The sequence below is a fragment of the Carcharodon carcharias genome, chromosome 1 (assembly GCF_017639515.1).
Source record: "Carcharodon carcharias isolate sCarCar2 chromosome 1, sCarCar2.pri, whole genome shotgun sequence".
Taxonomy (NCBI): Eukaryota; Metazoa; Chordata; class Chondrichthyes; order Lamniformes; family Lamnidae; genus Carcharodon; species Carcharodon carcharias.
The window spans coordinates 233,682,617-233,696,023 of NC_054467.1; the positions used below are offsets into that span (position 1 = coordinate 233,682,617).

Consider the following 13,407-nt stretch of genomic DNA (forward strand, 5'->3'; position numbering starts at 1 on the left):
AAAGGGGCTTGAGTTAAAAACTGGATATTTTTTTCTTACTCTTTGGTTGTGGGCATCAATTGCTCAGCCAGTATTTATTGCCCTTGTTCAGAGGGTATATTTAAGACTCCAGGGTCTGGAATCACATGTAGGCCAGACCAGGTAAGGGAGACAAACTTCCTTCCCTAAAGGATATTAGTGAACCAGATGAGTTATTACAACAATTATTTCATGGTTATCATTAGACTTTTAATTCCAGGTTTTTATTGAATTTAAATTCCACCATCTGCTATGACAGAGTTTTGAACCGAGGTCCCCCAAAGCATTATCCTGGGTCTCTGGATTACTCTCCCCAGGACAATACCACGACACCATCTCTTCCCCACTGGCATTGCACACAGGTGGCAAGATGGAGAGATAACTTGTTTATGGTTGAGGCACAAATATCTAACGGAGGAAATCTTCCACCAAATCAATAAAAAAAGGCTAGAGTATCCACTTTGGTCACAATCTGGCAATTGGGCCTAAAATGCACTTAACATTGTGCTGGTTAGGTTACAGTTCAGTTTTCTGCTGAAAGTCATTTGCATAATAACAAACCATAGATTCTCAATGAGCCAGGACAATAATAGTTTCTTTTCTACATTGCCATTAAAAAGTATTCCTTGGTGTATTTAAGAGTGACAAGACGGTGCAATTTTATTAATACATCTGAAAATGGACTTGTCAGCAAAAATAAATAAGCATTTACAATTAAGAATGCCCAGTCCTCCATCTTGAATAAGCTGATTTGAGATCAATCACCTTCACGAACTATACTGAACCATTTAATGGTTTCATTATGCATGCTAGTCAGTTTCTTAGTAAATTAAGTATTTTCTGATATGTACAGACTTTTAATGAAACAAAATGAATGTGATTTGAAGAGTCCCTTGGAACCAGCCCCATGAGGGGAATCTTGCAATCTACATCTGGATGTTTGGCCATTTTAGAGAGCAGGGCTTGATGTGGGTGAATTGGGACTTCAATCAGGGAAAAAATAAAAATGTAATTGGTTTTGGATGTAACCCTGACATTCCCTAATGCTTCATGATGGTTTGGCTGATTCCACCAGGAGTGCGCTTGATATATTCCTTAGCAATTGCTGGATCGAAATCCTGGAACTCCCTTTCTAACACCACATTGGACTGCAGCGGTTCAAGAAGGCAGCTCACCACCAGCATCTCAAGGGCAAATTTATATGGGCAACAAGTGCTGGCCTAGCCAGCGACTTCCAAATCCCATGAACAAATGTTTAAAAGGTTACTAGCAGGAACCCAAAACTTCCAAAAAGAATCCCAATGACTTGCTTGGTACTCAAAACTGTTGTGGAAATGGCTGGCACATTGGAAAGCAGCAGTTTTCAAAAAAATAACCCTTCCCATGCCATGCCTGGCATCATTGGTTTGCAGTGGCACGCTCGCTAGTGGTGAGATTAATGAATCGTGTCTTTGCTGCAAAGCACCAGTCCCTAATGTGTATCCCTTATGTAATCCAGTAAACACAGGGATTAGCAATAATACTATTTCATGTTTTCTGTCAGTCAATATTGAAACAGCTGGGAGGGATAAAAGTATCCATCTGTCCTGCAGTTAGTGAAATTGGTGAGAGGATTGCAGAGTCGAATGGATTAAATAGTCCAGATCCCAGTCACAGTGTCTGGAATTATTTTTTGAGTCTGCAGTAACTTCCTATGATTGGCAATCCAGCTCAGAAATTACAGTTTCCCAACCAGAGAGATGCATTTCTCACATCAGCAAAAGCCGCTGAATATGACTGTCAGTTCAGCAAGGCTTTCTTTACCATAGAATGCACGTGTTTGACATTAATTGACAGGTAGAACGAATGGAAAACAGAAAATCTGCCCAAAAGTCTGTGGTTACATTTCAACGTCTCATTTGTAAAGTGACAGAAATAACACCTGGTGACATTCAGCAGATTTTTTTCAAGCCAAGTGGGAAGTCAGTTGAGCCTCGCTCGGGGTTGTGACCTGTTATTCCAGGGGCCATTGGTGGAGTTGGGACAGGCCTGTACCTCTGCCCTGACCTCTCCCCTCCAGCTCAGCCAGAGTTCCAGCACTGCTTGTGTGCCGTGACCAGCACAATGCACACACACACACAAACCCCTGCCCGTCACTGAAGGTTTTCCGTCTCTCAGAGATGTTAAACTGAGGGCGCACCTGCCCTTTCGTGTGGAGCCGGAGAAGGAGCGGGGAAGGTGTTCCCCAAAATCCGGGTTATTATTTAATCTTTCAACACTGAATCAGATAACTTGGTCGTCACCGCACTGCCGTTTATGGAGGCCTGTTGTGCGAAGATTGGCTGCTGCTGTTTCTTAAATTGTAACAGTGATCAGACTTTAAAAAATACTTCACCAGCTCATCTCACTTTGGGGGTGGGGGTGGTGGTCCTGAGGTCGTGAATCGCAGAATGTCTTTTCCAATTGTGGCCACCATATTTTACCCAGCTTGGCCATTCACTAGGAAGTTTACTTTTGGCTCTCTCTCTCTCTCTCTGTGTTCTGCCTCCCAAGCCTCCTCTGCTCCCTTTCCCCCGCTCTATCAATGCCCACACAAAAGCTGAAAATGATGGCACAACCCGCCAGTGACACTGGCTTGTCTTGTCTAACAGTCAGCCTCCACCGGCGGGCAGGAGGAATCGCCCTGGTTGGGATGGGGGGGTGGAGAGACGTCTCATTTCTAAAACACTTAAATCTCCCACAGGGCAGGATCACAAGGAGTGAACCAATTTCATCAGAGCTGGAGCGACCACCAGCTTCCGCAAAACTGGATTCGCTTTTGAGAATAAACTACGGGTCTCAGGAAGGACCACGAGGTGAAACGTAACCATTTGCCCTTTAATAAGCCCTTTAATATGTGCAGCAGGTGTCAGATCACAGAGCCAGCATCTCAGAGAAGAGCATCCCCCCTGACTGTGCCAGTGCGCTCTCTGACCCTCACACACTGGCTTCAGTGAGACTCCCCAACTGGCGCCAAGACAGGAGGGGCCTTCCGCCACCCACTTGGAAACGGCATTGAAACTGTTTCGCCCCCACCCCCCATCTCATTTCACTTCGAACTGTATATAAACAAATGCTGGGGGGAGGGGGAGGAGAGAAGGACATCGAGAGAGGGAGGGAGAGAGACCTTCATCCCATTTGTTCACCCGGCTGGATTTAAAGCCAATTTGCCGAGATGAAAGGACAGTGGTCGAATTAGCAATGTCACCCAGTTCCCTGTGAAGTGAGCAAAATGTCTGTCCTAACACCACCCGGCTCTTCACGATGCTTTAACCCACTCCGTCGTTAACCCAGCACCTTCTTTTCTCACGCCATGCCTTTGAGTCACAGCCTTCCCGGCCTTGTGGAGGATCTGGACAGCTTGGCAAGCCTGTACCCCAGTGGTGAACTTCTCTTCAGGATCAGCCCTCGGCGTTTCATTGATCTGGAGGGGGTCACAGGCGCTTGACTCCGTTATTTCGAACAACACGTCCCCATGCGCAGTCCTGGCAGCTGCTCCCAAAATGTGGGTTCACAAACTCCTGCTGTCCCTCGCATGTTCCTAGTATTTGCTGGCAAATGCATTCCTCGGTTAACTCCCTTGAGCTGCTATCAGATTTCTGCTCAGGCGGTCCCCTCGGCGCTGCTGTGGTGAACCATGACTTTTACAGCAGGCTTAAGGAAATCGACTGTCCATGTGCTGTCATTGCCAATAAGATGCAGCAAGAATCTGTCTCACTCCATGTACTTGTGGGGCTGCCATTTTAGTATCTTTGAATATATTAGCTTGTTTTTCTTTTACTCTCTCTCTCTCTGATAGTTGAGAGGCGAATGCAACCTAGCCGAAAGGTCTCAATCTATTTAGCCGTGCCATTTTGAAGTGGCCGTGCCAATCGTTAATCCGGAATGATTCAAAATATCGACAGATTTCCACTCATTGCCAAAGCCCTTTTTAACTAAAGGAACGCGTTTGACAGACATCCTCCGAGAGCCAGTGTGGAGTAACAATATCAAAGGTTTATGAGAACTCCGTTGATCAAATGATATGGAGGAAACCAGCATTCCTGGACATCAATCTTCAACTATTACCGCTATCTTCGATGATATTTATCACAAGTGCTTGGAAGCTGCTCAATGCAAATTCCAGTAATTCATGATTTACTATCTAGTAATTTATAATCAACCCGCCTGGTGTGCCGTTGATGACATTATAACAGCTTTGTTTTAAGCATCGGAAAACGCCCAGTCGGCTTGACTGTATGCCTCATTTTAATATCGCCCCGGCTCCTCACAACATCCATCACACCATCTGTAGGAATACCGCTTGATTATTTTTAATATTCTTGATGGACGTGGGGCATTTGCTGCCCGTTCCCTAATTCCCCTGAGTGGCATGATTCTGGGGACCAAGAAAGAACGGTAGATTGGTTGTTATAACAATCGTCTCCATTACTGAGACGAGCCTTCAATTCTAGATTTTACTTTCTGTTAATCGAGTTCAAATTCCACCAGCTGCCGTGAGTGGAGTTTGAAGCCCAGGTCCCGGGATTTCTCGGCCATTGACATTACCACAATAGGGGCCGGGGTGCTGAGGAATATGATCGACGACTATGTTTGTGAGAGAATCTTCATGTTGGGCCCTATTTTAACAGTTGAGTGAGATAAAATCCCGCCCTTTAAAATACGACTTAATGTTTGATTATGTGTATGTGCCTCTGTGAAAGTATGAGGGTGCGAATATGTATCCGTGAGTGTGCGTGAGAGAACGTGAGCGTATGTGTGACCATGTGAATGTGAGAGAGAATGCGCGTGTAAATGTGTGTGTGAGAATGTGTGCGTGAGAGAATATGTGTGAATCTGTGTGTGTGAGGGAAAATGTGAATGTGTGTGAGAATGTGTGTGTTTGTGTGAATGTGTGTCTGTGAGAGAGAGAATGTGTGCGTGAATGTATGAGAATGTGTGTATGTGTATGCCTGAGTGTATATGTGTGAGAGAATGTGTGCGCACGTGAGAATGAGAGAATGTATGAATGTGAGAGAATGTGTGTATGAGAGAGTATGTCTATGTGAGAGAGTATGTGTGGATGTGAGAGAATATGTCTGTATGCGTGTGTGTTGCTTAAGAAAAGCCATTTGACTCGCCGTTCAGAAATTAACATTGAAAACTTCGCAATAAACAAATCAGATGGTCAATTTCACCCACGTGTTTCTAACCACGGAATGTTATTTCCATGGTTGAGAATTGAGCTTCAAACCGCGACGAGCAGTGTAGATAGGGAAATCCTGGAATCAGATCCCAGTCAATTAAACCTTATCTACTTCCTCGAGAAATTATTAGAATAAAGCTGAGACAACAATTTCCTCGAGCCGCATCCGCCGGTAAGGATTGAGGCATGTGCTCAGGAAAGCTGTAAAAATGCTTTCAGACTGATGGCTTCTGTCTCTTTTTCAATGGAGGGGCTGCACTCCATAATCACAGTATTGTTCTGGCTAAACGGAGTCAAACTCTGCAAACATCCTCTGTTATCGCGGGGAAGGGGGAGGGGGAGGGCGCTTAAAAAAAGTGCCTTCCTAATGGGTTGTTTTTTTCTCAATACCCCGTAGTTATGTAAATCCCTTTACTTCGGGCAGTCCTGGTAATAAACTTGAGTGTAAACACCTCAATTTAAAGACTGGGTTTGTTGCCTGCAAACCAAACCGGTTTGAAGGGGGGTGGGGGTGGTGGTGGAGGGAGGTGGGGAAGAGTGGGTGGAGAAGTGCTGTGAATGTTTTACAGGGTGGCTTTGGATTTTCTTCAAGAATTTGCAAGATTCCGAAGATTAAAATGAAAACGAAGGGACGGAGGATCCCAAAACGCAGGAAACTGTGCCGTAACAATGCTCATAAGGAACTCCCAACTGTAAAGGGAAAATACCCAAATGCGCAAGGCTATTTCCAAACCACGGAAATTCGGGCGCATTTGCCTTATTCGGTCGCTGGGTTCGAATGGGAGATCAGCCACTGTACAAAGACCATTCGATTCACTCCGCGTGAAACCCGCCGCCCAGCTGCCTTCCAACTCGAGCACTCCGAGCAATGTCTTGCTGAAGCTCCAGTTCTCCCACAAACGGCGGAGCGGCAAGAGCAAAGTGTACAAGTGCGGATGTTTCGGTCAGTGCTTTAAGCCCAACAGATGGCGGGGGCCCCCACCAGATGCCGTTGGAATCATTTTCACGTTAGTGGAAGCCAACAGCTTCCATCATACCTTACACCATAATGCAGTCAAGTGCATTTGGGGGAAGAAGTGCTTCAAATGTGTTCTTTTTCCCTCATTTATTCTTTCACCGGGACGTGTGCTTCGCGCTGGCTGGGCCAGCATTTATTGCCCCCATCCCTAATTGCCCTTGAGAGGTGGTGAGTTGCCTTCTTGAAACGCTGCAGTCCATGTGGTGAAAGACTAAAATTAAGGGTTATACATACAAGATAGTCACGCATGAATTTGAGAGAAACTACTTTAGCAGGAGAGCGGTAAGAGTCGGGAATGAAAACAGAAAATGCTGGAAAAGCTCAGCAGGTCAGGAATGTGGGGGCGTTCACCACAAAGGAGGCCTTGATAGGCCATTGGTTTAGATTCTTGACTAACAAGGAAATCAAGGGTTATCCACTTAGATAGAAGCAAAACACTGCAGGTGCTGGGTTCGGGAGGAGTCTCAGAAGAAGTCATAGTGACTCCAAACATTAACCCTGTCTCTATCTCCACAGATGCTGTCTGACCTGCTGAGTTTTTCCAGCGTTTTCTGTTTCTGAGTCACCCTTGACGATGGAATCGCAGAATCTTAACGGCGCGGAAGGAGGCCATTCGGCCCGTCAAGTCTGCAGCGGCTCTTCAAATAAGCGGGCAGAAAAATAAGAGTTGAGGCCACATTCAAATCAGCCATGATCTTAATGAACGGCGGAGGAGGCTCCATGGGGCCGAGTGGCCTACTCCTGCTCCGAATTCGTATATTTATTCTGCATTAAGGCGAATGAGGGAGAAAGGAATAGAGGGATATGTTGCTGGAGTTAAACAAAGTAGACTGGGACTGGGACAAAGTAGACTATGCTGACTGGCATAGATCAGTCGAGGGGAAAGACCAGTTTTTATGCAGTTAATTCAGTGTAAAAGCAGCCCTGCTACAATGTGTACCAGGCGCGAAAATCATCTTATTAACGCCGAATGCATTAATTTGTTCAGTGAATCTTACAGTGGGCATTGACTCAAGATCAGCAGCAACACGAACATAGCTCTGGCGGAGCCTCTCGAAAGGTTTGTAGCCACTGATCAGGGAAGACCGTGTCATGTGGGGAGTGTCCCTGGTAAACGATCTCTGAATGTTGGGAGGCCTACTTCACCCTAAAGTTAACATTGTTTTCTAAGAAATTTACATGTAACAGCATATATGGTTCCGGCACTATACCAGACCATATTCACATGGGGAACTGCCCCTTCCCACCCCTCCCTCCGTCTCCCAAAAAAAAATTCCAAAGGCAAACCAGAGTTTCTCGCAAGGAATGGTTGGATTTAAAAACAAAAGAACTGCGGATGCTGGAAATGGTTGGATTTGCCGTGGCTGTGTGGGGGTGGGGGTGGGGGGGTGGGTGGGTAGTGTATGTACATGTGTGCGCCTGTTTGTGTTGTCCTCGAGGTTTATGGGTTCCCATCCATCAACATTTGTCAGGATAAACAAACACGTTTGTTCACCTGCTGGGTTACAACCTCATCCCAATTAATGGACAGCTCCGTGAGGCCAATCACCTTCCCCTTCATCCCGGAAATTGCCACCATCGCTCCAAACACATTCCCTGACGGGACCAGTATAAACAAACTGCCCCTGAACAGGCCAAGCAGCAGACCGACACCACATTTTTTTTAAAAAAAGAGCGGCTTCAGTCTCCCAAACCTCGCTGCTGTGTTATCATTAAAGCAGGAATCGGAATAAACACTCTTATCTTTAACCTCCCCCCCCGCCGCCCCCCCCCCCCACTTTGAAAACACGCCATCAGTGAGGAGGATCAAAACCCTAACAAGCAACAGGTTAATGGCCACAAAAGGAATCCAACTCCACAACTCCCAGTTACTCGATCAGGCGGCTGAACATCTACATCATCTGCACTAATGGATAAGTGCACCGAGCTGTGCTACACATTACTGCACTGGCTCCCAGCCCCGTCTGAACAAAACAGAGAAGGCCATTCAGCTCCACCCCGTTCCTTTCGCCCCCTCCGCTCATTTCATGGTATCCTAATTCAAAACCCCTTCCATTCTTTGGCAAATCGTTTTCACGTCAAATCAATTGTGCGATTTGAGAGGGGAAAAAACCCTTCGCATAGATCAGCAAAGGATGCGGTCATTCGGCCAATCTCTGAAAGAGCTATCTAATTAACCCTTTCACGAGACGTGAGTACCAATGGCAAGGCCAGAATTAGCTGTCCACCCCTAATAGAGTAGATGTAGGCCAGGCCAGATAAGGATGGCAGATTCCCACCCTGAAGGGCATTAGTGAACCAGAGGGGTTTTAAATGAGCATCGATGACTTCATGGTCATCGTTGCTGAGACAAGTTTAATATTCCAGATTTATTAATCAGCTGCTGCTTTGATTTGAACCCAAACGCTCAAAGCCTCTCTCCAACCTCCTGCTTTTTCCTCACTGTCCTGGGAAGTATACCTCCAGTTCCCTCAGTGAGAGGGCTTTCAGACTCCCCACGGGAACTGCCTGGACTTTGTCACTTTCCATGAAATTCCAGCTGGGAATCACATTGGAAACCATCGGACCATGTTGGGAAAAAATCGTTACCAGCCCCTGTGGCCCAAATCTGGTCTGCAGGTAAAGGACCAAATAGCCTCTGAGAAGTTTTTTCTATTATATATCTTGTTTTTTTTAAAATTTTCTCCCCACCTATTTAGAGTTGGAGTGGGCTTTGCATCGCATTGAGATAATCATGGAAATCCACACCTTCCGTATGCAACAAGTGCGGCTAGATCCCAAATCAGAATAACAGGGTTCATATCAATGCAGGCAGAGCAGAATCCTTTGCTGTCCCCATTAAAGTAAAGACAATCGTTTCATTTCACTGCTTCCTAAACGCCGCTCTTCGTGTTTAACTGGCAGGCAGCAGCAATGTGAAATGGATCACTGTCAGAAGCGAAAACAAACTTCGGGCTCAATTTTTTTCCTGCCAAAATGTAACCATTCTCGACTGCTACCACGATAAATGTACAGTATGGAACACTTAATCTTATAACCATCTACTTCAAACTCGACCCCGTCTCTCCCAGCTATAATGAATGACAATGCGAATTAGATTTGCAATGCCTTGTTTTTCTTGCAAGCTGCGCGGAAGTAGCCTCGAGTCGTTGGCTGGAATTCTTCCTGCGAATCGAAATCGTTCAATTAAATAATTACCGTTGGTTATCTGTCAGTTTTGTTTAAGCCAGTTGCAATGGGCAGGCTATGCAATCAACACAAGATACAGAATTCACATCCGATGTTTATTTAACCCAGGGACTACCGAGTCACTTCTAACGGTAATTAAACCATAGAGACAGATAGATAGGTGGAGTGTGTCCTCTGTGTCTCGGACCTATCTACGTTAGAAATTCGCTTTCCTTTTTGAATAATCGACGTTTTTGACTATCAGGGTTTTTTTTATTGGCGAACATTATAAATCATGAGGAGAGATTATTGTGTGGAACGGCTCAATGTTCACAGCTCTGTGACTGACTGGAATGTGCGCTCTGGACATTCACCAAGGGGTAGTATGGAATGCTAACACGGGGATCAGTCCTCGGACACCAGACTCAATCTAGACTCAATCCGGTTTCTCCACCTGTCCCGTTAATACGGATTCAAATCCCTGATTAGCTCCCGAAATCGCAATCGCCAGCGGCTGTCGGTGCGACAATTCCCGGGTGTCTGATGCGTCTGGAAGTCCATTAATAACTTCCTTCCTTAAAGATTCATTCGGTCAGCGTGAAGAAATCGACAATGAGGGGAGGGGGGGGGGGTGGAAATCCGACCCCCGGGCGTAATGGGATCCTCCTGTGCTGAAACGACACGCCCGCTCCTCCAGGGAATAACAACGACAGGATTCCCCCACCCCGGTGTGAAATTCATCCCCGCTATTTTCCTAATTTACTGAAGGGAAGCTTGGTCGCTGGGGAGCATCTGGATCGAATCACTGGGAAAATGACGGCCCCAGTTTGAAGGGGAAATGAAGTGGGACCAGCGCGCTGCTCTCGGAACAGGCGAAGCGATGTGTTTGTTTGCTTTTCTATCGCGTAGCACCGGCCAGAGAGCGGGGTTTGGAGGGTTGGGGGGGGGGGGGGGGGGTGGGGGGGCGGTGGGGGGGTGAAGAGAGAGAGGCTCTGCTTTATCCGACCAGGAATGCAATTGTTTTCTTTGCCTTGAGGCTTGAGAACTGGAGGCAACCGACCATTTTTACACACAAGCTAGTCCCCAAAGCCGAGGGAGGAGCTCGGAGCCAACTTATCCCACTTTTCAGGCAACTTTCGGCTCTGTGCATGTGAGACAAGGAATGAGAGAGAGAATGAACACTCTTAACCAGGTATTAGGTAACAAAGAGTAACTTTTTTTGGCCGAAGCAGAATTACATATTTCACACTTGAATTAACCCCAGATGTCATTCAAATGTACATTGGAAACCGTAAAGGAGGCAAGTACAAGATTGCTCTCCCTGTCTAATGTTATATTCTCCCTGTATATATTAGAAAGGATTGCTCTGTTCATCCAGCCAGATATGAAAGCTCAGCACATTCTCGGGACGTAACTGTATCCTTCCAGCCCCGATTGAAAATCCCCGGGTAACTCACTCACCCCTGGCACCGTCCGAAAGCGCCGTGACTCCCCAAAGCAAGAAAAGCAGCCGGAGAAATTCCATCGCTTCCCCTTCCAAAGCGAAACAGAACGAAATTCACTCTTTATATTCCTCTCCTTTTTGAGGCTGTAAATAAATGAAGGAATTCTGTATTTTTTTTTCCGTTTCAGAAGTGAGGGGAGAAATCAGCCACAGCGTTTTGGCAGGATTCACACACACACACACATAAATATATATATATATATAGATATACACACAAAACTCTGTCAAGGAAAGGCAAGGGTTTAAGTGGCAGCCAGGGTTACAATTTATGTGCCTTTCACAAGGTCAATCTTATTTAATCAAACTTTGGGGGGGGGGGGGGGTGAGAGGGGGGCACTAATCCTCACGGATACAGCAAGGACCCAAAGCAATCTGCATGTTTAACATTGTACCTGTCATCAATTTGGTGGTTGGTGGTGGAGGGCAGCGGTTTGCTGTGGGGAGAGGGTCTGAGACTAAATCTAGTCACCTTTTGCTCTTAAGGGGCATATTTTACTGAATGTTAATAAATCTCAAAAGGGTTGGGGGGGGGGGAATAGATATATATAAAAAAAAACCGCTGGAATTTATCTGACACCGGCTTCACTTTCCTCTCAGCTTTGACTCAATTGCTGGCTAACGCTGGGTGCCCCGAGGATACAACACAAAGCAGTGACTGCCTCCAACATACCATGTAATTACACATTGTCATTAGTTACAAATTTGCAGCCAAACACGTTACAAAGTAGGCGAGAGGATGCACCCTTCAGGGGACAAGGGATGGCCAGGGGCTGTACACACCGCCACGTGCTGCTGGTCATTACCGAGGATACATCACCTGCAGTGCAAGGACTGCAGGCTCTGGCAGCATTTGAAAACGTTCGTGTAAAACATGCAAATTAAAACAAAAATGGGCAACGTACATATATACAGATATGTGTACACACACGCACACACTGGAACTGGATGCTGCCGCAGGGGCCTCCCTCTTATATAGTTTGAGGAACGGGTCAATAACACAAGCGCTGATTGCAAACTGGGAACTCAAACACCACCACCGCCCCCACACCACCCCCTCCACCCACACCCCTGTCGAAAACAGACCATTGGTAGACGCAGCCGCTATGGTAATTTTTATCAACAAGTTCTGTGAAGTAATCACAACCACAGATACAGATCTCCCGGGTCTGAAGGTAGTGAATGGGGCTTGTGACTGATGGAGTGTCCGACTGCTGTATCCACCTCCATTCCAACCAAACACCGACTGATGAGCGTATTTTTTAAAACAAAAAAAATCAATCGCAAGTGCAGGCTCGTTATCTGAGGAGATACAGACGCGACATGGACTGGACACGGTTTTCATTAGTGAAACTACCTGGGTTCATTAAGAGCGCTTTGGGACGTCCAGGCGCGCAAGGCTCTATATAAATGCAAGTTGTTTCTCATTATCAAACAAGCCGGTCTGAACGGGCATAATAAACAAAGCGATTTCGGGGCAAGCTCTGTGTGGCTCTCACTGTATTCTCTTTCTCGCTTACCTGTAAAGTCCGATGTGAGAACTGGAACTAAAAGGCGTTGCTTAAGACATAGACTTTCCATGTTATGTTGTGCGTTGAGAAAGAGAGAGAGAAAATCGATCACAATCAGTCTTTTAAATCCAGGGGCAACCCATCCATGTGCTTGCCCCGTCGGTCGTTGCCAACGCTTCCGCACTAGAGAGCAAACTTTGAACTATTAGCAATAGAAGCGCAGAGTCATTGACTGCAACACACGCGGGTCTCCGGCACACTCCAGTCCTGAGTTTTACACTGTAATAGATCAAGCTTCCTTCGCCCTCGAACGATCACTGCTTTACAAGGCAGCCCGAGAACTCTCTCTCTCTCTGTGGTGAAAACGCTTATCAGCTGCAGCAGGCAAGGTAGCAATAGGGCCCTGTAGATCGCTTCCAGTCAGTTAAACAAGAAAATACCTGAATTCTCCAATTGGCAGCTCCTTCGCTTTTCAAGCTTTTTTTAAAAAAAGACAGCTGGAGAGAGGGATTGCAACTTGAGCCTGACTTGCCAAGAAACAACACACACAAAAAAATGACCGCCAAGCAATCGATGAACAGCGTTACCAACTGTTCCAGTTTGCCGTCTCTTCACCTCCTCTCTCTGTCTCGATAGAGTGTGTTTGTTTCATATATATATATATATATTAAAGAAAAGCAGCCCGTCAAGTTGGGACCGGGAGGTCGGGCTTTGTGTTTCTCCGGGGAAAGGCTACCAGCAAGTCAGTTTCAGCAGGCAAAACTTTGGGCCAATCAGCGGCGAGCTGAAACTGACAGACAGACTGGAGCTCCGGCCGGAGCTCCCCCGTCTATCAGCAACAGGCTTGGAAATACAGCAACCACACACACACCCGCAGAGTCAGCAAACCTCTGGAGTGAAGTGGGTTCGTTCACTGTTAAATAAATAGTTTGTGAAAGGTGTCATCTGCACAGAAACAGAGCACTCGACCCCAACCGGTGTTTATTCC

General features: G+C 46.3%; 1 protein-coding gene across 2 annotated transcripts in view; it reads right to left on the minus strand.

The window, feature by feature from the left end:
* fgfrl1a (fibroblast growth factor receptor like 1a) overlaps positions 1 to 13,136 on the minus strand; it is a 350,262-nt gene extending 337,126 nt beyond the window's left edge. For both annotated transcript variants that reach the window (XM_041197387.1, XM_041197377.1), the window contains exons 1-2: positions 12,429 to 13,136; positions 10,869 to 10,995 (exon numbers count right to left, since the gene is read on the minus strand). In XM_041197387.1, the coding sequence (XP_041053321.1) occupies positions 10,869 to 10,932 (64 nt within the window). In that variant the 5' untranslated portion in view covers positions 10,933 to 10,995; positions 12,429 to 13,136. The remainder of the gene's footprint in view (positions 1 to 10,868; positions 10,996 to 12,428) is intronic.
* Between the last annotated feature and the right edge of the window lie 271 nt (positions 13,137 to 13,407).